The sequence below is a fragment of the Lactuca sativa genome, chromosome 4 (assembly GCF_002870075.4).
Source record: "Lactuca sativa cultivar Salinas chromosome 4, Lsat_Salinas_v11, whole genome shotgun sequence".
Lineage (NCBI taxonomy): Eukaryota > Viridiplantae > Streptophyta > Magnoliopsida > Asterales > Asteraceae > Lactuca > Lactuca sativa.
The window spans coordinates 98,777,884-98,801,314 of NC_056626.2; the positions used below are offsets into that span (position 1 = coordinate 98,777,884).

Genomic DNA, 23,431 nt, shown 5'->3' on the forward strand with positions numbered 1-23,431 from the left:
AGGGTATATATATATATATATATATATATATATATATATATATATATATATATATATATATATATATATATATATATATATATATATATAACAAAATAAACGAAGGAACCAAAGAACCAATGGTAATCGTCGAATGCAAATAACAATGTCAAAAAAGATGTATATTTTTTAGTTGGACATGTATTTAATGGATTAAAAAAACCATTTTTTATATGTTTGTATGTTTTTGTTAACTTTTAGCGGTGATGATTGTCGCCGGTAATACTCTTATTTCTTGTAGTGTTATAACGAAGTGATTAGATGAATCTTGTAGAGTTGTCACTATTATGAAGTAAAAATCAACAATATATTCCTTAATCATATAATATTTTTTCTTAGAATAAACCAAAATAAATATGACATTGTACAAGAGTAATAAGTACTATTATATGAAGTACGATCTACATTTATTCTTATTTTTTTGTTTTGTTTCCAGACTTACTACTTTCAGAATCAGCACTACGTTTAACTCCTCGTTGTCCTTCAGGTAGCTTGTTTGTTTGGGGTGGTTTCTTTGGCTTTTTAAGAAAGTTCATGAACCATATTGCAGAGTTCTTTGGGTACCTTGTGTATTTTCCGTCCTTATAATCTATATAAAATAGACCGAAACGAACCGAAAATCCATTTACCCACTCAAAATTATCCATCAATGACCATGCAAAGTACCCCACTACTCTCACGCCATCCCTACAAAAGTGTAACGAGTTTGATTAGAATGGAGGGGAAGTAAAGAAAATGATCATTTGATTCATAACATATTATATTGCACAACATTACTTCATTGCTTGTAGCATGCTTTTTAGATGTGCATCATGATAATCAATCCGTTCATTATCAACAAGAGCTTCTTCAATTTTGAGATTGTTATTATTTGCGTCAGGCCACCCTACAAACATGGTGAAGTTAAATTCATAATGTTTTGAATAAACTACGATGAACTAATTAAGTAAATATTTGTACGAAAATATCGTAACTATTACCATTTTCAGTTATGTTAATCAATGGATTTCCATAGGTATGTTTTATGTGCACCAACAATTTGTAGAATCCATGTGGATACGAATAAAACCAAGAAACACCTCCCTACATTGATCAACGAGAAATAAATTAAATTAAAGTGACAAGATATGATAGAGCCACATCTCTTACTATTAAAATCGTACCTGTGGGCCGATAGGTCTCCCTTTAAGATCGACTGAAAAAAAAACGTAAAGGTTGGTTTAGACGTTTAGTATTTCGTTGAATCAACGTTAACATTTGTTGAGCATAAAACTCATATTCCTTTGTTTTTGTGATGTCACACCATATACCTTAAACTACAAAAGTAGGCTAAATTGGAATAAGGTTTAATTCACGTAGGATTGATCTTTAAACATACCAGGTTGCTGGAGGACCATAGTGTCATTCGAGTAGGAAACCACATCAGTTGGTTGTGAAGTGGTGGCGTATTGTGAAATATAGTAATTTAAGCCAACAAAATCGTAAGACCCCTTCAGTAATTTCGCCTGCTCTTTTGAGAATTTAGGCAATCGATCACCAACATTTTTTATCATTGTGTCAGGGTATTTGCCACTAAAGCAGGGCTCCATGAACCTATGCCAAAGTTCACATTGTATATAAAGCAATTCAAATAGGAGTACAAAAATAAGATTCTTAAGAAAAATGATTTCAACCTAAAGCTACGAGAATTTTGGATTCACTACTCCAATATTGTTATAAACGAAGGTTTTAAAAATGTGTGTTGTGACGAGAACGGCTATTTTTGTAATTTTGTTACACTTGGACTATTTTATTTAATTTTTTCTTATATATATGGACCATTTAAGTAGTTTTTTTCTTACATATGGACTGATTTTACAACTTTGTTACGTATGTATCATTTATGTAATTTTGTCTATTTACTATAGAGGAACCATTTCTATAAATTTATGTAGACCGGTATGGTTTCTATAATGTTTTTACTCATGGACTATTTATATAATTTTTTTTTTCATGGAGGAACAATTTTTGTCATTTTCTCTATTTGAAACATGTGGACAATTTTCGAAAATTTTCTCATAAAGGGACCACTGATGTTATTTTATTTATTTGAAAACTATATAGACCAAAAGTGCTATTCATTTAGAAGAAAAAAACACTACAGAAATAACATGACCTTAGGAACAATGTTTAACATTTTATAAAAAGTTATAATATATAATGGGTCTCAAGATGTAGAAGATTTTCTATGGCTTAGGGCGTGCTTGGCACGAAACTTTTGGAAGCGTTTGGGAGCTTCTAGGTTTTAGCTTTTGATAAAATGCTATAGTTTAAACAAAAAACTTAATTTGACAGTACGGGCGTTTAGCTTTTAATTTTAACAAAATGCTTCGATTCTAAAAGCTACTGCATGTAGCGTTTAACAAAATGCTCATGAACTTTTGAAATCAATTTTCATAATTACCGTTAAAAATATATTTATATATTTATTTATTTTTAATATATTGACATTTTATGTAATTTTATATATTTCAAAAGCTTCCAGTTACTTTTGTCAAACATTCATATAACAAATAAAAGCTACAACTTTCCGCTACCAGCTACCGCTACACGCTACCAGCTAACCACTACCCGCTTTCAGCTAATCGCTACTTTTGCCAAACACTACCTTACACTAATTGGCAAAAGGCCTTCTTTGGCGTTGCATTTGTGTACGAAGTTTCTCCATTTTGTTCTTGTCTTATATTATGTAATATAGGTGTTTTTAACTTTTTATTAATAAAACAATTCAGTTGTTATTAAGTAGCCACATTTCATTCGTTAGTAGTTTCTAATCTAAGGGTTATAATTGAAAGTGTTGTTAATCGATTTTATTGACGGTTGAATCGTTAAGAGTAAATTACTAGCTATACTTTTTAGTTAATAGTTGCCTTAATTAAATATTCATAAATTGGGTTAATCCACTTAACTAACAAGATGTCTAACAAAGTGTTTCTAACAAGGAGGTCTAGGGTTTATTTACAAATTTATACTAACTTGCTGTTTAAAAAAAAATATTCCTTAAATACTTTTAAAGATTGCTTGTTTTTTAAATGTTCTTTTTTATCTGAAAAAGAAATAATTTTATCAAAATTCATAATTTTTATTTTCTATAATTAGATATCAATATCCATTTACCTTTTAGAAAAATGTATTATTTTATAACTCAATTTCTAGTCCTAATTGATTGATCACAATTTTGGATTCATCATTGATAGTATACTCGTCATTTACATGAGTATATTCATGGTATAAACAAGAAATCGTTTGATATTGGAAGTTCGATGCAGATGATGATCATTCATAATAGAATGAAAATATGAAAATCGTTAATAGTCATCATATATATATGAGAATGATCATAAGAAATTGCAAACTACACCATCTTAGCGTCCCGTCACATGTCAACTTATGAGAATGATCATAAGAAATTGCAAACTACACCATCTTAGCGTCCCGTCACATGTCAACTCATCCTAAGGTCAGATAGAAGTTTAATTGCAGAACAGTAACAATATTTTGAACAAAGCGAAGTTTGAATCCTAGACCTCGAGTGTTGAATTTCACACATCAACAATTAGATTTTTATCTCATGATCGAGAATGAATAGAATGTTCAACGAGAATAGTTAGATACTTTAAGTTTACTCTAAAAGGTGACCATTTGTATGATAATGAACATGACAATCATTGATATTCATTACTAACATGAGAATTGCCATATTATACAGCAAGAAATCGTTAGATACTGTAAGATTGATGATCATTAATTAATATTAGAATACAAAAATGACAACCGTTGATATTTAACATTCACATGAAAATAACCATATATACAATGAAATTATTGTGTATGTGACGATTTCTCATTCTGTGCCATGGCCATTATCATGTGATTATGTAAATGTTGAATATCAACAATTATCGAGTAATCATTCAAGTATGAATAAAAGAGTTATGTTCTTATAACTAAAAATGGAAGTCGAGTTGTAACATAAAAAATTATTAAATATGTCAATATTAATACTTAATTATAAAAATAAGAAATTAATAATTTTAATAAATTTTGTTTGATATAACATAAGTGTTAAAATATAAATAAAATAAACAATATAAGTCGTTAAGGGTAGTTGGGCATCTGTTAGCATAAATTAAGGTGGTTAAGATGGGTGTATCTAAGCTTAAAGCCTTAAACACATATGTACGTATGAGGGGTGGACGTACACTGCCTCCACAACAACAAAAAAAATTTCATTAAAAAATATGTTTCTTTCATAATAATATATTTTGACTTCTAAAAAATATTTTGATCCCACAAAAACGTTAATACTTTCCCCCCGGCTTTGAAATTTTTTTAGGTCCGTCTTTATATGTATGTATATATGTACGTATGTATGTATTGTATGTATGTATAAATATATTATTGTATCTATGAATATGAAGTACATGAAGTAGATAGACTCACCATCCAAAATGGAAATCCATCCCTCTAAGAGCTGCGTCCCTATCTTCGACTTTTTGTACATCAAGTGGCTCTAAATACGCTGCATCGAGCGTAATCCCAATCTTACCTCCTTGACTTTCCTGTAGATTTTGTTATACATCAACTTGTTCATATATTTATATTTTATGATCCGTGAATTTTGTTAATTTTTGCATGAAAAATATGAACACAAATAAATTAATATAATAAAGAAGATGAATATCAATTGATGAGACAATATATATAGGATATATTACTTGAAATTTTTGACGATATAGCTCCACCACAGTAGCATGACAAAGGAGTAAGTTGTGGGCTACAATATACGGCTCAGTGGCAGCATTCCCGATGTTACTTCCGTGAGCCCCTCGGCCAGGTGGGAATATACCAAACTCATATCCGGATATAGCATAATTTGCAGGTTCGTTCATTGTGATCCAATTCACAACCCGATCACCAAACTCCCAGAAGCACAATTCAGCATATCCCTTAAAATCACATCTAATAATCAAGTATACACAACATTAATACCCTAGTTATTTTCATATTGTTATTTAAAAAAACTCAAATAGTTTTAACTGCATTATGCATGGGGTCATTTTGTTTTACTTACATAATTTTTTCATCTAAGAAACCCAAGTATTCTTGTTCAAGGCAATTGGGAGTGTCCCAATGCCATATAGTGATATATGGTGTAATTCCATTGTGTATAAGCTCATTGATTAGGTTATTGTAGTAGTCAACCCCTTCTTTGTTGATGCCATTGTTTAGTCTTCCACCTAAAATATGAATTCAAATTTAAGTAAAATGCATGTAAGTATTTTTTTTTTTTTTCATTTTTCAAGTAACTTGCCTGGTAATATTCTACTCCATGAAATTGAGAATCTATATGCATTTAGACCCATTTTCTTCAGCATTTGTACATCTTCCTGTTTATATATACAAAATATATTTAAGAATAAAAAGGTTTAATAGATTAATGAAACTTTAATTAATTTAAGAGTACACCAAAGTTAATTATAGAAGATAACCTTGATCTTGAAATAAGAGTTAACACCATTAATTCCACTATCCCCATTAGCGATAGCAGCTGCAATATAATTCGAAACAAATTTTCATCAAGGTAAATTAAAGTTCCGGAAGAAAACGAGTGTGGTCTAGTGTTCAATAAAAAAATAATTGATGAGACAAACCAGGTTTTTCGATGCAGAATGTATCCCAGATGCTTGGACTTCTTCCATATTCAGAAGCAGCACCTTCAATCTATGAGTAATAAGAACGTGATATCATAATCTTGGATTAATATTTCATACGTCTTTCAGTAAAAAACCCTATATCCTGATTAATATTTTAATATTTGACGTTGTAAATTTTCTAATAACATTTTCAAACGGTTTATGAATTAAAAAATTATGATTCATTATTCCGTTAACTTTAACCTCTAAATAAATTCTAAATAAATGGCATTGTTAATTTCTAAATATTTTATAAAACCTTTTCATATTTTAGTTTTAAACATAAATTCTAAATAAATGACATTGTTAATTTCTAAATATTTTATAAAACCTTTTCATATTTTAGTTTTAAACATATATCATATTTAAAACGTAACTATTTCTTTTATTCGAGTTTTTTTATTAAAGGGTAAAAACAGTTGGTAAACATACTCGATGCTTTTATAAAAGAAAACGGTATAAGAAATAAAGAAATTTGTTTCAACTAACATTCTTTTTCCTCTTGAACCTCGAACAAAAAAAAATCTGGCATAATTTTTATAGAAAATAAAACAATACGATGTGAGAATATACCTGATAAGCAGAAGTGGCAGCACCCCAAGTGAAATCAGATTCCAATTCAGTGAAATCAGCCCTGCTCAATTTATTTGTGGAAGGGGAGCTTTGAACCTCCATATTCATAACGTTCATATATATTTTGAAGAGATTTTCAGTTTTTCTTGTGTTGTGTGAAGACAATAGGATAGCTTGCAAATCTATTTATAGACAAATGAAGCATCCTCCCAAATTTCCAATAGTCAAATGAACGAGAACATGTGGGTTTGCCATGACAATTAATCACATACTCGCATCATAAGTTTGTTATATTATTTTTCAGTTTTTCCTTTTTTCTATATTATTTAATCTATTATCATGTCTTTCATTAAGTGATATTACCAGAGTATCCCAGGACATCAACTTAAAACTGAGGAGCGGTACGATCATCCCTTCGCCTTGCCACGGTCTTCTGAAATACCTGAACCAATACACTGAAACTGTAAGCCCGAAAGCTTAGTGAGTTACCACCAAAATACCAACCACCATACCATACACATATCATATCATATCATAAACAGAACAGTCATGCATATTGAGTCTACAGTGTGACTGGTCCGCCTGCACTAGGCCTTCAGTCCACCCGGTCCGCTCTCTCTCCGAGTTTATAGTATGACTAGTCCGCCCGCACCGGGCCTTCAGTCCACCTGGTCCACTCTATGAGTCTACAGTATGACAGGCCCGCCCGCACTGGGCCTTCAGTCTGTCTGGTCCACTCTCTGAGCCTCGGCACATCTGGTCCGCCCTTTTAGGGCCTTCAGCTTATCCGGACTGCTCGCCGGGCCTTCGGTCAAACCAGTCCACCCTGGGTATGTTGGCCTACAGCACAAAGCAGGACCCGCCTCAACCGAGCCCAATTCAACAACCATGTGCACATAAACATATAATGATATAACATCACACAACTAATCAAACCGATCCAGCATATCACATAACATAGCAACATCCTAACCAGGATACCGACCTAACCGGTCACTAGCATAGCATCATCCTATATACCAGGATACCGACCTTTACCAGGTCTCTAACATATACCATCCTAACTACCAGGATGCAGACATAGCAAAGCAATAACATAACAACAACCACCCGGATTTCCATCCGATAAAGGGCCGACCTTGGTGCCTTAGACCCTGTTGATATAGTGAGGATAACTCACATGCAACTGCCGACTTGAAGAAATAAGACCATGCTGCTCCGACCACCAGCACGAACTCTGCCACTGATCATTACCAAATAACCAAAACGAATAAACACCAAATTACCAAAATACCCTTGGAAATCAAATTGGTCAACCCATAGTCCAAGTTAAAGTCCTCAGTCAAAGTCAACCTTCCTGGTTGACCCTACTCGTCGAGTCAACCCGTCGACTCGTCGACTTCCTTTACTCAGAAATTCCCATAATACGACTCAACTCGCCGAGTCGCCCCAAGACTCGTCGAGTCCAATAATCTCAGAGTCCCATCCTGATTAACTCACCGAGTCGTCCATCGACTCACCGATTCGAGGCTTAACCAGAAAAGGTTAGGGTTCCACGACCAGACTCGCCGAGTCCAAGAACAGACTCGCCGAGTCCAAGGCAATCTTCAACAGACATGCCGAGTTGTTCTTCCAACTCGCCGATTCCAAACGTGACATCTTCATTCAGACGATTTCAGACCATTTCATTGCTTCCAATACATAGATCTGGACTCTTAGGGCCAGATTCACATGTGAAGTTTCCAACTTTACGTGCATGCAAGACTCAACAAGCTCTAATCAAGCAACAAGGAGGTTTTGGGACAAAGATATTCTAAATCTAACCCCATGGCTGATGCTTTAAGCTTCCATGGCTCACTATTAACCAAGATCTAAAGTTGCAACTTCAGATCTAACCTCTAAACCCGAAATGGATTCCAAACAAGCTAAAATTCCCAAAACAACAACCAAGAATGGATCTAGAAGGAGAAAACTCAAGGTAACGACTTGTTACCTCAGAAATGTGCCCAAGAAGGAGTAGATTCCCGATCTACAATGATCTCCCAAGACTAGCCTCTTGATCTTCTAACTTTCTCCTCTTAAATTCTTCTTCCAAGCTCAAACTTTAACAACGGAGGCTCACACATACTAATTAGGGTTTCTGGAACTCAAATGGGCAGTAAAGAGGCTGAGGGTGGCTATAATGTGCTTTATATAGGGCACAACTCCCGAAATTAGGGTTTTCTCCCTTCAGCACCAACTCGTTGAGTCCACTTCTGACTCGCCGAGTTGGTCACTTAACACATGACTAGAATCGCGACTCGACTCGCCGAGTCTATCCATCGACTCGCCGAGTCGACCTTCCTTATTTACAGTAAGAACCCTGAACTTGCACTTCTGAACTCGGGGTGTTACAATTTCTATATTTTTAGGGCTAGGATCTTGAAACTACTATAGGATCCTCAAGCCTAAGGATCCTCAAAAGCTTAGGATCGTTAAATCTCAGGATCCCGAATATACTCTAGGATCCTGATTAATATTTTTTTATTTATTATAACAGTTATATGTTCTTTTGTCTTTCTACATGTGCAGAAATAACCAGTCAAAGTCACATTCTAAATGTATAGTCGTCACAACCATGCAAAAGACCCGGAGGACCAAGCCAAGCAAATGGCTATAAGTAATCTTGGATGATCCTGAAATTTTTGGAGTTCTAGTTATTAGGTTTTGATAGCTTATTTTATTTCCATATTTTTATTAGTTTATTTTAGATTTTTAGCTCTTTTTATTAGTATTGCATTGTATATTCTTTATTTTCTTTATCATGGATCGTATCGGGGACTTGTTATGTTGCATGAGGAATTTTGCAGGGTTTTGGAGCTTTTTGTGATTGTGGATTAGAGTGAAGACGACTTAGTGGGCTCCTGAGGCATTGTTGGCCTTGGCAGAATCAAAGAAGAAGAATTGGGCTTTTAAAGTTGATGGCTTGGATTATTTGGGCTTGTGAAGATGGATCATAAATTTCTAATTTTGGGTTTGGAGCATCCATTTGGTAGCTAAATGATGATTCGTGGATTCAAGTTACATGGACAAGGGGGGGGGGGACCAAAGGAATATTTGGTAGTGGAAGGGTGGAGTAGTGGAATGGTAGACCAATGGCAACACAACAGCGTTTGTGCGGGTGGAATTTTCGTCGCGCGGGTACCAACGCAACTGCCCAGTTTCAGCATTTTGGTCATTTGGCACACCATAACCTTGGGGGATCAGATATAGAGGCACATGGACGATTTTTCACCATTGGAAACCTGCAAGAGGCGATTTTGGGAGCTAGAAACCATTTCCTTTCATCTTTCCAAATCTTAGGTAGTTTCTTTATGCAATTAGATTATTGTTCTTGTTACTTTGTTGCCATGAGTGGCTAATACTCTTATTTGGTTGAGTTTGGCTGAAAACCAATGAATGTTTGTGGGTTTTGAAGGATTTTTGTTGATTATCAATTTATTCCATGTTTATGATTCTAGTTTGCAATTCTTATGCTTATTTGATGCTTTGATCATGAGCTTGGTAATTGAATGAGCAATTGTTGATTTGTTTCTTTGATTTTACATTGGATCATTGAATTTATCTAGAACAAAAGCTTTATGATGGTAGAAATCATCTCTAGCTTATGAATCATAACTCCTTTATGGATGTGTAAGCATTTGACATCCTCTAGGAATTGGGGATTCCTTCATTCTTAAGGCTAATTGATTTCTTGGGATTAATTGCTTCAATTAACCCTTGATCTTAATTAAGAAGGTGTGTTGTGGGCTTCCCCAACCTCCATACTACCTATGAGGAATCTTGGCATCTCATGCTTCATGATTGCTATAACCAATTTGGGATGAAGGATAAGCTTTGTATTAGATCCTAATGATAAACACATAAATGTTCATTGTGTTGAATTGCCATAGTTAACCAATTATTCCCAACCATTGAGCATCTCATCAACTTGCTTAATTGCAAGATTTTTAATTATTCAAGTTTTTTTAGTTTTCAAGGAATCAAACACCCCCCTTTTTTTAGTCTAATTGTAGTAAATTAGTTTAATTACACTAGTTCTTTTGGATTGCATTGGTAATTGAATATAACCATTTCCCCGAGGATTGATACCCGTTTTTACCATTATATTAAGTTTTATTTGCAAAAAAATGGTGTAATTTGCTTGGTGGACTTGACATCCCACCAGGTTTTGACTATATAAAACACTTGTATTCATCACACTACACACAAGACTTAGCAGAATACTATCACTTGTACTCATACTCATTCCATTTTCTCTGTAATTTTCATTTCAAATCAATAAAAACATCAAGACAGGTGATTATTATCATCTCCCAAGGTTTTATGTCGTAGATCCTAACAAGGATCAAGGGCTTTCCTTGTAAAGCCTCTCATACACTTTGGTGCATTTGAGTTCAATTATTTTTTGACCAAAAAATTTTGGCACCCACCGTGTGGCCGTGGATTTCAAAATCTCTCAAAAGATCATGACTACTCAATCGACTCTCCCCCTGCTTGATTCCTCCCATTTCCTCTAAAAACCTTCCACCACCACCAACCAGAGCTCCTAATAAAATCTTTGAGACTCCGAAGAAGAACACCTCCCCGGTCATTCCGCGACTCTAGGGTCCTCCTGTGTTAATTTTGAGCAGAGAGATCTTTGCTATGATGAAGAGATCGGAGCAACAGGTCGCCCAACAGCAGGAGGATAACCAGACAATCCTCAAGGAAGTGGAGATAATGAGGGCGAAATTCCACAAGCCTCAGGAGGCAGCGCCCTCAGTTTTACAGCCCAAGATCATGAACTTTGACAACCTAGGATCCTCAGCGATCCGTCACGGGATTTAGGATCCTAACGAAACCTTTGTTACTCCCAATAACATGGATCATGGTAACTCTATTGATAGTAATAATTTTACAACTAACTCAATGGATCTTGACATAGGTTTAAGCCCGATCATGGCTAAAGAGCTACAACAACTAAGGCAAATGATCTCAAGCATACCCGAAGTAGTTCAACCGGTACCAGAAGTGTCCTCCACAAGTCATAGGATCTCTAGATTTATTCCAGCTATAGTTGATACCGAAGTTCCAAAATACTTCCTGACCCCCAACATGAAGCCCTACGACGGAGCTACAGATCCTGAGGAACACGTGGCACAGTATAAGGAGAAGATGGAGATTATTCCCATCCCCACTCACTTGAAAGAAGCCTTCATGTGCAATGGCTTTAGCTCCACCCTCAAATGATTCAATCTAAAATGGCTCATGAACGTTCATCCTTATTCGATCACATCATTGTCTTATTTGATTACTTAATTTAACAATCAATTTTCTTGTAGCAGAACATTTGAGAAGATTACTAGCGATCTCTATCGAGTGGTTCAGGATCCTAAGGAATCCTTTAGGACTTTTGTGAATAGATTCGGCAGGGAAGTTCTGAGTATCCCAAACATCGATATGGAAACCGCAGTCGAAGCCTTCAAAATGGAGTTAAAGAAGGATTCTCCCTTCTACGAATATCTCGTAATGACCCCATGAAGGAGAATGGACGAAGTTAGGAGCAGGGCATTGAGATTCATCAGAGTCAAAGAAGACAAGGAGATCCAAAAAAGGAGCAACCCACCAAGATCTTATGATCATCCTAATAGGAAGGCCGACTCCTCGGCCTAAAGATCCTATAAGTCAAAGCCTTACTCCAAACCCGACCATCACAGGGTTAATGCCCTTGAAGATGAGGTGGGAGGAAGAAGATTGCCCTAAAATTACTAACTATTGCTTTTTTGTGGATAGTTCAGGTATAATCTTTGCCATGCAGGATCTTGGAGACAAAGCTATATGGCCAAGGAAAGGAGAAAAATCCACTGCCTGGAAGGACAAGTCCAAATGGTGTGCATATCATGACGAATTTAGTCACATCACGGAGGATTGCATAGCCCTTAGAAAGTAAATCAACTATCTCCTGGGTAGAGGTTATCTCAAAGAGATCCTTGGGAGAAGAAAGGAAAAATACCAGGATCTTTATAAGACCATCGACAGACCAGGATCCCTCCCCCTCCTCTCCGGCTAATACCAATGTGATCAATATGATCTCAGGAGGCTCTGATATTTGTGGTACCTCCTACTATGCGGCAAAAAGAAACGCCAAAGTATCCAAAAACAGAGAAGGAAATGGACCATTGAAGAACACGACGATCACCAGCCAAAAGGAGATCACCTTCGACGAAGCAGATAAACAGGACGTCTAGGATCCTCACCACGACAGACTAGTGATTGCCCTATACATTCCCAACAACTTCGTCAGAAGGATCCTCGTCGATGAAGAATCCTCTGTTACCATCATATTCCTGGATGCATTAAAAAGGATGAACATCCTAGAGAATGTGACAGTTGCAAGATCCTCAATACTAATTGGATTCATTGGAGAGACTAAACACACCATTGGCAAGATAAAGTTACTAATATACATAAAAGGGGTAAACTCTATACAATTCTTTTGTGTGATTGACACATTATCTTGTTATAATGTCATATTAGGTAGACCGTGGATCCATGAAACAAAGGTCGTTCCATTGACGTATCATCAATGCGGAAAGATGCCCCGCCCATGGGGAATAGTGAAGATCATGGGAGACCAAAAAGAATCCAAGGAATGTTACAAGACTTCGATGAAGTCCTCAACAATACCACGAAAAGCATAGCAATTAATGCAAGGGGAACGAGGCATACTGGAAGCAAGAGAGCATGACATAAAAGAAGTTCCCCTGAACCTTGAGGATCCTGAAGCCAAAGTTCTCATAGCATCCTCAATGCCTAAACAAATCGAACAGGATCTCAAAAAGTTCCTCAAGGCCATAAGCAAAAGATTTGCATGGATACATGTGGGCATGACAAATATCGACAAAAACATAACAACCCATAAACTTAACATTAACCCATCTTTTAGGCCAATACATCAAAAGAGAAGGAAATTTGCACCCGAAAGAAACTAAGTTATACAAGAAGTGGAAAAACTTTTCAAAACTGGCATGATCAAGGAAGTAAAGTTCCCAAGATGGCTAGCTAATGTGGTCGTACAAAAGAAGAGCGGTAAATGGAAGTGAAGTTCCCAAGATGACTATACAGACCTTAAAACTGGCATGATCAAGGAAGTGAAGTTCCCAAGATGACTATACAAATCTCAAAACTGGGATGATCAAGGAAATGAAGTTGCCAAGATGACTATACAGATCTTAACAAATCCTATCCCAAGGATCCTTTCCCTTTACCACACATCGACTCCATGATAAATGCAAAAACGGGTCACGAATTACTGACGTTCATGGATGCATCAGTAGCATCCCAACAGATCCAAATGGAACCCTCTGACCAAGAGGACACACCGTTTATAACCCTAACATGCATATATTGCTACATTGCCATGTCATTTGGTCTTAAAAATACAGGAGCAACATACCAAAGGTTGGTGAATAAGATGCTCAAGGAGAAAATGGGGGAAACAATGGAGGTCTACATCGATGACATGGTGGTCAAATCCAGAAAAGCTGAGGATCACCTCAAGGATCTCGAAGAAGCCTTAGACATCCAATACCAATATAACATGAAGTTGAATCCCTCCAAGTGCCACTTCGGGATGAGATTGGGAAAGTTCCTGGGATACATGATTACCAAAAGAGGAATCGAAGAAAGCTCGAAACAAATCAAGGCCTTCCTTAATCTAAAATCACCAGCCTCGACAAAGGATATTCACAGATTAACAGGAAGAGTGATAGCCCTAAACAAGATCATCTCAAGATCCTCAAAAAGATGCAAGCCTTTCTATGACATCTTGAAGAAGAACAAAAGATTCGAGTAGACCCAGGAACATGAAGGTGCTTTTCAAGAGCTTAGAAATATTTAAGCTCACCACCTCTATTGACGAAACCAGTACATGGGGAACCACTCCTTCTTTACCTCTCAGTATCCTCAAGCACGGTAAGCACTGTATTAGACAAGGATCTCGATGGGAACCAACATACCATATACTACGTAAGTAAAATTCTCCTGGATCCTGAGACCAGGTACTCTTATCTTGAAAGGCTCATACTTTCATTGGTAACAACTTCTACTAAGTTAAGACATTATTTTGAAACACACCCTATAATTGTACGAACTAACTATCCAATCAAGAATGTTATGAGAAAACCAGTAATGTCAGGAAGAATGGTGAAATGGTCTGTAAAGTTAAGAACATATGACATAAAGTATGAGCCAAGATCTACCATAAAGTCCCAAGCATTAGCAGATTTTGCGGATGACTTTAGTGACGATCTAAGAGCTGAAGTGGGGATAGAAGCCAAAAAGCTTCTAGAAGAGAAGAATATTGGAAGATGGACACTATTCATAGATGGAGCATCGAACCAAAGAGGAACCGACTTGGGGATCATACTAAAATTGCCACAGGGGAACATCCTACCCCTGACAGTCAGTTGTGAATTCAACGCAACCAACAACGAAGTAGAATACGAGGCATTGATCATGGGACTGCAGTTAGCCAAGGATCTTCAAATCAAGGATCTTTAGGTATTCGTCGATTCTTTACTACTAACCAACCATTTCAATGGATCCTATGTAGTGAAACGAGAAAAGCTAGCTCTATGTATCCAAATTATCAAGAACCTGGCCTTAGAATTCGAAACATTTAGCCTAAACCAGGTTCCTAGAGAAGACAATGCTGAAGAAGATGCTCTAGCAAATCTAGGATCTTTCTTAAGGATCTCGTTGGAAACCAAGATCCCTATAATCCACATATTAATCCCGGAAATAGAGGATCCCACCAAGAATCTTAAAGATTCCCACGACCTTAGGGAGACTACCGACATTGCCGCTATCGAAGATCAACAGTACAACGTCAGGATCCCAACATCCAGGATCCTTCCCTAACTTCAGGATCCTTGATCCAACCCATCATGGAATACCTCTGAAATAGCATGATCCCTAAGGAAGAGAAAATTGAGAGAGAATTTAGAACAAGGACTTCAAGATTCTTCATAATCTAAGGTAAGTTGTTTTAAAAAATTGTGGGAGGACCATACCTCAGGTGTTTAGAAAACCACGAAGCTGCAGAAGTCCTGAAGGTCATCCACGACGGGGACTGCGACAACCACACTGGGGCATATCCTTATGTTCCAAAGCATTAAGAACAAGGTAGCAACGGGCCAAACCCCTTACTCATTAGTTTTTGGAATGGAGGCAATGATCCCCACATCAAGATATCTACTCCAAAACAATTTTGGACAACAGTAGGATCCTGGCCCAGGATCTCGACATCGTAAATGAGCTTAACAATCTTGCCAAGATCCGTATTACTTCTCATCAATAGAGGATCACTAGAGCATATAATAAAAACATAAGGATCATGAGATTCCAAGTAGGAGACTTGGTACTAAGAAAAAATTTCCAAAATACCAAAGATCCAAGTGCAAGTAAACTAACTCCTAAATGGGAGGGGCCATACATCACGGTTGTTGGGACGGGTAAGGGGGCATACTGGTTGGCCACCTTAGATGGAGATATCTTGCCAAGATCCTGGAACGCGATACATCTCAAAGTGTATTTTATATAGGTAAGATTAGTCATTTCTTGATACACGCAAGGTACGCATGCTTTTTATCATGTGTCCTCCATTTTTCATTATTTATTTTCTTCAAATACCATTACTAACTTAATAACTTAAGCACCGGAGGGGTGTTAGCTAGGGTAATGTCCACCCTTAGCTAATGTTTTCTTCATGCAGAGACTAAAGGATCCCAAAATTTTAGGATCCTGTCATTTCTGGATCCTGACATTTTAGGATCCAGGTGCTTGACGATCCTGACATACAAGGATCCTAAACACTTAAGGATCATGACTTCCAAGAAGCTTGAACATGTGAACTTTTAAGGTTCTTGATGTCCAAGGGACCACTAAGAGCCCCTTAACTAAAAAACATATGATAATTCACAATACAAATCTCCTAAGAATAGAGACCGAATATCTCTCCTACGAATAACGGTACTCAATCCCCTCTGAGGTTTAAAGAGTTAATTACCTATTCCACACGAGTTAAGGTTTATACACTTCACTTGGACGCGAGATATCTAACTACGGGATGTGGATAAGGGCATCATTTCATGCCTCGGTGACTTGGCAACCCTCTTATTTCTGAACATAAGTTAAGATCTTGAAGTACGAACCCAACGTTTATAACATTTACATGTTATCTTAAGTTGGGATCTTCCCCAAGAAATTCCTAAGGTTTATAAAATTTACATGTTATCTTAAGTTGGGATCATCCCCAGAAATTTCCTAAAGTTTATAACAATTACATATTATCTTAAGTTGGGATCATCCCCAGAAAACTCGTAAGGTTTATAACATTTACATGTTAGGATTTTCCCCAAAGAATACATAAATCTTATATCATTTTTATCATACGATTAATGGTTTTCCCCAATAATTCGCTAAGGATTATAATTTGGGATTTTTCCCAAAAGCTTGCCGTAAAGTCATGACATGAGTTCAAGATGGGATCTTCCCCAGAAGATGAATGAGACTCATAACATTATAATACGAAGACTTTCCTTAAGAAACTAAGGATCCTTCTTGAAATTTGACGAATGATGATCCTTCATAACAAGTTTCTAAAGCAAAGATCATTTCACATGATAGCATCAAGATCATACAAAGTCAAGGAATTCACTACTTTGAATTTTCCTAAGGCCACCAGGTTTCATCTATCCTTATTTTTGAAAAACTCTAAGTAAAGTTTGAGGATCCAAAACTTTTAGGATCCCACACGAAGATTATTTGGTTACCAGAACTTAAGTCTTTGAGTTTAAAATGGTTACTTATGATTTACTAAGAGAATTTTTAGGATTGTTTGCAGGAACCAAGTCTTCAAGATCCTAGTGATCTAAGGATTCCAGTATCACAAACATTTATGCAAGATGATCAAAAGAAAGATATGAAAAGAAAATACAACCATCGCATTCTGATGGGTTTTAGCCATAAGAACTTTCCTATGTGCGCATGCAAAACCCTAATGCTTGGATCTAGGTTTTCTAATTAAACATGCTTTGAATCCAAGACTTCTAATGACTAATTAGGTATAAAACAATACAAAATCAGATCTAGAAGTTTACCTTTGAATCTATTGTTTGATCTTGTTGTCTTGGAGCTTCTAGAGTCACAATTGTCACTCCTCTAATGGCTTACAAACACCAATAAGCAAAGAAGATGATTTGAGAGAGAGGAGAGGGAAGAAATTCGGCCAGGGTTTCTTTCTTCTTAAGAAGTCCCGATTTCCCTATGCCACGGGATCTATTTATACTTGTAGACTCCTTAAGGGTTTCACCTTAAACTCTAGTTGGATAATCCTTTCCTTAAAGCAATCCAAATCCTTACCATAGATAAGCCTTGGACGATTTTGAGCTATCCAAAGCTCTAGAATCCGTCCAATCCCTATCTCTTAAGGATTTACAGTTAAAGTGTAACTATCAAACAATTGACATTTTATACCCTCTTATTTAATTAATCTCTTTAAGTCACCAAATTAATACTAATTAATTTATGACTTATATTAATCAAATACCAATATTATTATTCCTTATATTATTCTCATAATATATTAATAATATTTATTCTCTCATAATAAATAATCCTACCAAGTTGCTATAGTGAAGGCAACCCAAAAGGACCATTCACAATCGGGTCAAATACTTGCCTAATATAGTTGCAGCCTTAGATACTATTCCAACAGTCTCCCACATGGATAAGTCTAGTAACTATATGCACAAGTACAATTCGATTTGCAATCATATCTCTCAAAGACGCTGTCTAACTCTGATCTAATCAATCTTGTCCTTTAGATAAGGGATCGTACAGTCCTCTGTTAGATATCATGCTGACAATTCTATGGAATGATTAGTCAAGCATTTAGGTTTCTCGATCTCTGATTTATTTGACATAGAACTTAATCGAACACATCAATTCAGTTCTGACCGGGCCCGACACATAAGTCAAATCAAATCATCGAGCGGCTGAGATATTGCTTTTACCTACTTATGATAAAAGTTACAGATAAACTTCGACTTATATGCATTTACTTATTCATTAATCAACTATACACAACAATACATTTTATAACACCGAGTTACTGATGCGTTTTCGCATTATCAATGTACAACCAATTAACAAATAACAAACCATATATCTAGGTTTTAAGACTATATGATATTATCGTCTTGTGGTCACCCTTTTTATATCATATTCCATAAGGTGATTTCAGCAAGCACGAGTTTGTTCCAATGCTCAAAACTAGTTCATAAGCACTCATGAACGTCGCAACAATCTCTTGCAATGTCTAATACCATTTAGACAATCTACGCACCAATTCACGACAATCTTCATTCATATCTACTTCCAACATATGAACGATTGTGGACAATTTGAATAATTCGGTTATTCTTAATAAACTCAATTATTCTGGAAGTCAAGACATGCAAAAATGAAACAATAGTTAAACAATTAACATAAGACAGTAACATTACTCATAAATAAAACTCCTTTATTTAATCATCAAATGTTAATTACATTTATCTATTACACGTTTCTACTACTATCTATCTAATCTATGCTAATATCATCCTTCAGCCCAATACTCCTAGCATGCTGCAAGTGCTTAACCCTACTCAGTCCCTTCGTAAGCGGATCTGCTGGGTTATCTTCTGATGATATCCTCTTCACTACGAGTTGTCCTTCTTCTACACGATGTCTAATAAAGTGATATTTTCTATCGATATGTCTAGATCTACCATGATCCCTCGGTTCCTTGGTCAAGGCAACCGCTCCTTCATTATCACAGAAAATCTGCATGGGCTCCTTTATGGCGGGTATGACTCCAAGATCACCGATGAAGTTCTTCAGCCATATTGCCTCCTTCGACGCTTCGCTCGCTGCAATGTACTCTGATTCGCACGTTGAATCAGCTACGGTTTCCTGTTTAGAACTTTTCCATGTCACTGCTGCTCCATTTAGGGTAAAGACCCAGCCCGACTGCGAATGGTAGTTGTCCCTGTCGGTCTGAAAGCTGGTGTCACTATACCCTCGCACCTTTAAGTCATGACTCCCTCCGAGGACTAAAAACCATTCCTTCGTCCTCCGAAGGTACTTAAGGATATTCTTCATCGCAATCCAATGGGCTCTGCCAGGATTCCCTTGATATCTACTAACCATGCTCAAAGCAAAGGCTACATCAGGGCGAGTACAAGTCATAGCGTACATGATTGAGCCAACTGTGGAAGCGTATGGTACTCGGCTCATTTCTGCTATTTCAGCTTCGGTATTGGGACTTTGAGTCTTACTCAACTTGGCATTACATTGTATCGGTAGTTCTCCCTTCTTCGAGTTTTCCATACTAAAACGTTTTAGTACCTTCTCTAAGTAGTTGTTCTGACTAAGTCCTATTAGTCTCTTACTCCTTTCTCTTACTATCCTTATTCCCAAAATGTAAGAAGCCTCTCCGAGGTCCTTCATAGCGAAGCACTTCCCGAGCCAGGACTTAACCTCCTGGAGAGTCGGGATGTCGTTTCCTATGAGCAATATGTCATCGACATATAGAACGAGGAAGCTTACTATACTCCCACTGGCTTTGACATATACACACGATTCATCTTCGCTTCGTACAAATCCAAACTCTTTGACTTTCTCATCGAAGCAAAGATTCCATCTGCGAGACGCTTGCTTAACTCCATAAATGGACTTCTCAAGCTTGCACACTTTATTTGGATGCTTCGGATCCACAAACCCCTCTGGCTGAGCCATGTAAACATCCTCAGCCAACTTTCCGTTAAGGAAAGCGGTCTTGACAGCCATTTGCCAAATCTCATAATCATGAAATACGGCAATAGCTAGCATCACTCTAATATATTTTATTTTCGCAACTGGTGAGAAGGTCTCATCATAGTCAACTCTGGGAGTTTGAGTAAAGCCCTCCGCGACCAATCGCGCTTTATATGTGTGTACGTTTCCATCCACGTCGATCTTCTTCTTGAAGATCCATTTGCACCCAACGGTCTTACGTCCGGGCACATTATCAACCAAATTCCAAACTTGGTTATCATAAATGGATTGGATCTTGCTATCCATTGCCTCTTTCCATTTCCCAGACTCCGGGCCTGCCATGGCTTCCTTATAGCTATTAGGTTCATCAAGATTTATTAGTGTACCATCACTAATATACGTATCCCATTCGGTAGTAATATGAAAACCATAAAACTGGGGTTGAAATCTAATTCTATCGGAACGTCTAAGAGGTAAGGACTCGTCAATCGGTTCAACCGGAGTTTCCTCCTCGGGTTGAGTGCCAGCGTTAGAGGTTCCTTCATCTATCGACTCTTGAATCTCTTCAAGCTCGATTTTCCTCCCACTGTCTCCTTGGCCTATGAGTTCTCGCTCTCGGAAAACTCCTCTCCTCGCAACGAAGACAACATTGTCCTTCGGTCTATAGAAGAGATATCCAAAGGATTTCTACGGGTAGCCGATGAAAATACATCTCTCACTTCGAGGTTCAAGCTTGTCGTGAGTATCTCGTCTTATGAAAGCCTCGCAACCCCAAACCTTGATATGTGTCAACGAGTGAGCTTTCCCCGTCCACATCTCGTGAGGTGTTTTGGCAACCTTCTTAGTAGGGACTCGGTTAAGGATATGGGCGGCAGTCTCTAAGGCATACCCCCAAAAAGAGATTGATAGTGAAGCACGACTCATCATAAAGCGAACCATATCCAATAAGGTTCGATTACGCCTTTCTGCCAAACCAGTTAATTGTGGTGTCCTAGGTGGCGTTAATTGTGAAACTATACCACACTCCTTGAGATAATCGTGGAATTCAAGACTTAGGTACTCTCCTCCTCGATCGGATCGAAGCATCTTGATTTTCCTGCCCAATTGATTCTCCACTTCATTCTTGAACTCTTTGAACTTTTCAAAAGTTTCTGAATTTTGCTTGATCAAATAGATATACCCATATCTATTATAGTCATCGGTAAAAGTCACGTAGAAGCAGTTCCCACCCTTCGTGGTTGATCTAAACGGTCCACATACATCGGTATGTATTAGGTCCAATCGACCCTCACCCCTTTCACACGTACTTGTGAAGGGTGACTTAGTCATCTTTCCAAGTAAACAAGACTCACACGTGTCATCTTCCCTAAGGTCGAATGACTCCAGCACTCCATCCTTTTGGAGTTGGGCTATGCGTTTCTTGTTGACATGTCCAAGACGACAATGCCACAAGGATGCTCTATCCATACTATTAGAAGAATCTATGTTCAAAACATCATTTCCTAAGTTATCAACAATCATAACAGTTTCATATATTCCATTACATGGTAAAGCTTCAAAATAAAAGACACCATTTAGATAAGCTAAAATAGAACCATTCTCATTATTAAAAGAAAATCTAAAACCTTGTCTAAACAAACCATGAAATGAAATGATGTTTCTAGCCATTTCTGGCGAATAGCAACAATTTTTCAAATCTAAACATAAACTATTCCTAAGCACTAAAGAATACACTCCAATCTTGGTCACAGGCGACGATCTTCTGTTCCCCATGATTAGATTGATCCTTCCTTGCTCCACATCCCTACTTCTTCTTAGTCCCTGCACATTAGAGAAAATGTGGTAACCACAACCGGTATCAAGAACCCAAGAAATAGCATGATTAGAATCGTTAGATTTAATTGTGTATATACCTGCAAAAGATGGCTTGATCTTTCCTTCCTTGATGGCTTGCAGGTACTCTGGGCAGCTTCTCTTCTAATGTCCTATCTTGTGGCAGTGGTGGCACTCTGCCTCCTTTGGGTTAGGGTAGGGCTTAGCAGGATCAACTTTGGTCCCACTAGAAGAGGCACCATCTCGGGCTTTAACCTTATGATAGTTCTTAGACGAAGTCTTCCTCTTCTTTCCCTTTCCTTGTCCAATAGCCAAGACAGGAGCAGCAGGCGGATTGGGAGTTGGTGCAACAGACTTGTCCTTGAAGTTGCTCTCAGCGACCCTCAAAAGACCTTGGAGTTTGCATAGGGTGACCTCCTCTTTGTTTATGTGGTAAGTCATCCTAAATTGATTGTAGCTCGGAGGCAAAGAGTGAAGCACCATGTCGATCGCCAAGTCTTCCCCAAAGTCAACATTTAACTTGCGAAGGCGGTCGACATACATTTGCATCTTTTGTAGGTGCACGGTAAGAGACTCTCCATGACCCATCTTAGCGGAAATCATGTTAGTGAAAATCTCATAACGCTCTTGTCTCGCGTTTTGCTGGTATCTCTCCAATAAGTCTTGATGCATCTCGTACGGGTACATGTCCTCATAGGACTTTTGGAATTCGGAGTTCATGGTGGCTATCATGATGCAATGTACCTTCGTTGCATCTCGCTCATGAGTTTCAAAAGCGGTCATTTCAGCCGGAGTAGCGATTTCAGGGTTGATTTTCTCGAGCTTCTCATCGAGGACATACTCCTTATCCTCATAGCGAGCAATGGTGCGAATGTATCTTATCCATTCGCTAAAGTTCGTCCCATCGAAAGTGACCTTTTGATAAAGGCTCATCAATGTGAAAGAACTAGCAGCAACGTTGTTTGCGTTCGACATCTACAAATACAAAGGACAAAGATAGATTAGAATATTAATCCCTAATTATCACCCAATAAGAAAAATTAGGGCTTGGATCCAACAACAATATTTACATATTAGAAAAGGGATGCCGTAATCCAACATGCAAATAATATGAAGGTAAGTGAATGACGATTCACTAATTCTCCACCATAAAACATAACTTTAAGTCCTAAATGTATTGAGAATTCCTAGGTTCGGATGAGATTCATTGAAACTATTCAATGGCATGTTTAAATCTCGATATGCCCCTCTTGTTTATGACTGTGATACCGAGGATCACAAAGCGGGTGTGAATTACCATGCAAATTCACATGGTGCCTTCATTGTAACGATCACCTATTCGATGTGCCAGTAAACCACACACGCTCCAT

The 23,431-nt window shown here is 37.3% G+C and overlaps 1 protein-coding gene across 1 annotated transcript; it reads right to left on the minus strand.

Moving 5' to 3' along the window:
- Nucleotides 1–347: 347 nt before the first annotated feature.
- Nucleotides 348–6,498, minus strand: LOC111907831 (beta-glucosidase 24). The gene is made up of 12 exons (XM_023903638.2): nt 6,348–6,498; nt 5,733–5,802; nt 5,571–5,629; nt 5,393–5,468; nt 5,153–5,318; nt 4,797–5,040; nt 4,522–4,640; nt 1,418–1,632; nt 1,203–1,234; nt 1,020–1,122; nt 817–925; nt 348–726 (listed from the first exon to the last, which is right to left on the minus strand). Exons 1-12 carry the CDS (start codon nt 6,462–6,464, stop codon nt 453–455), a joined length of 1,584 nt encoding a protein of 527 aa, XP_023759406.1. The 5' UTR covers nt 6,465–6,498; the 3' UTR covers nt 348–452.
- Between the last annotated feature and the right edge of the window lie 16,933 nt (nt 6,499–23,431).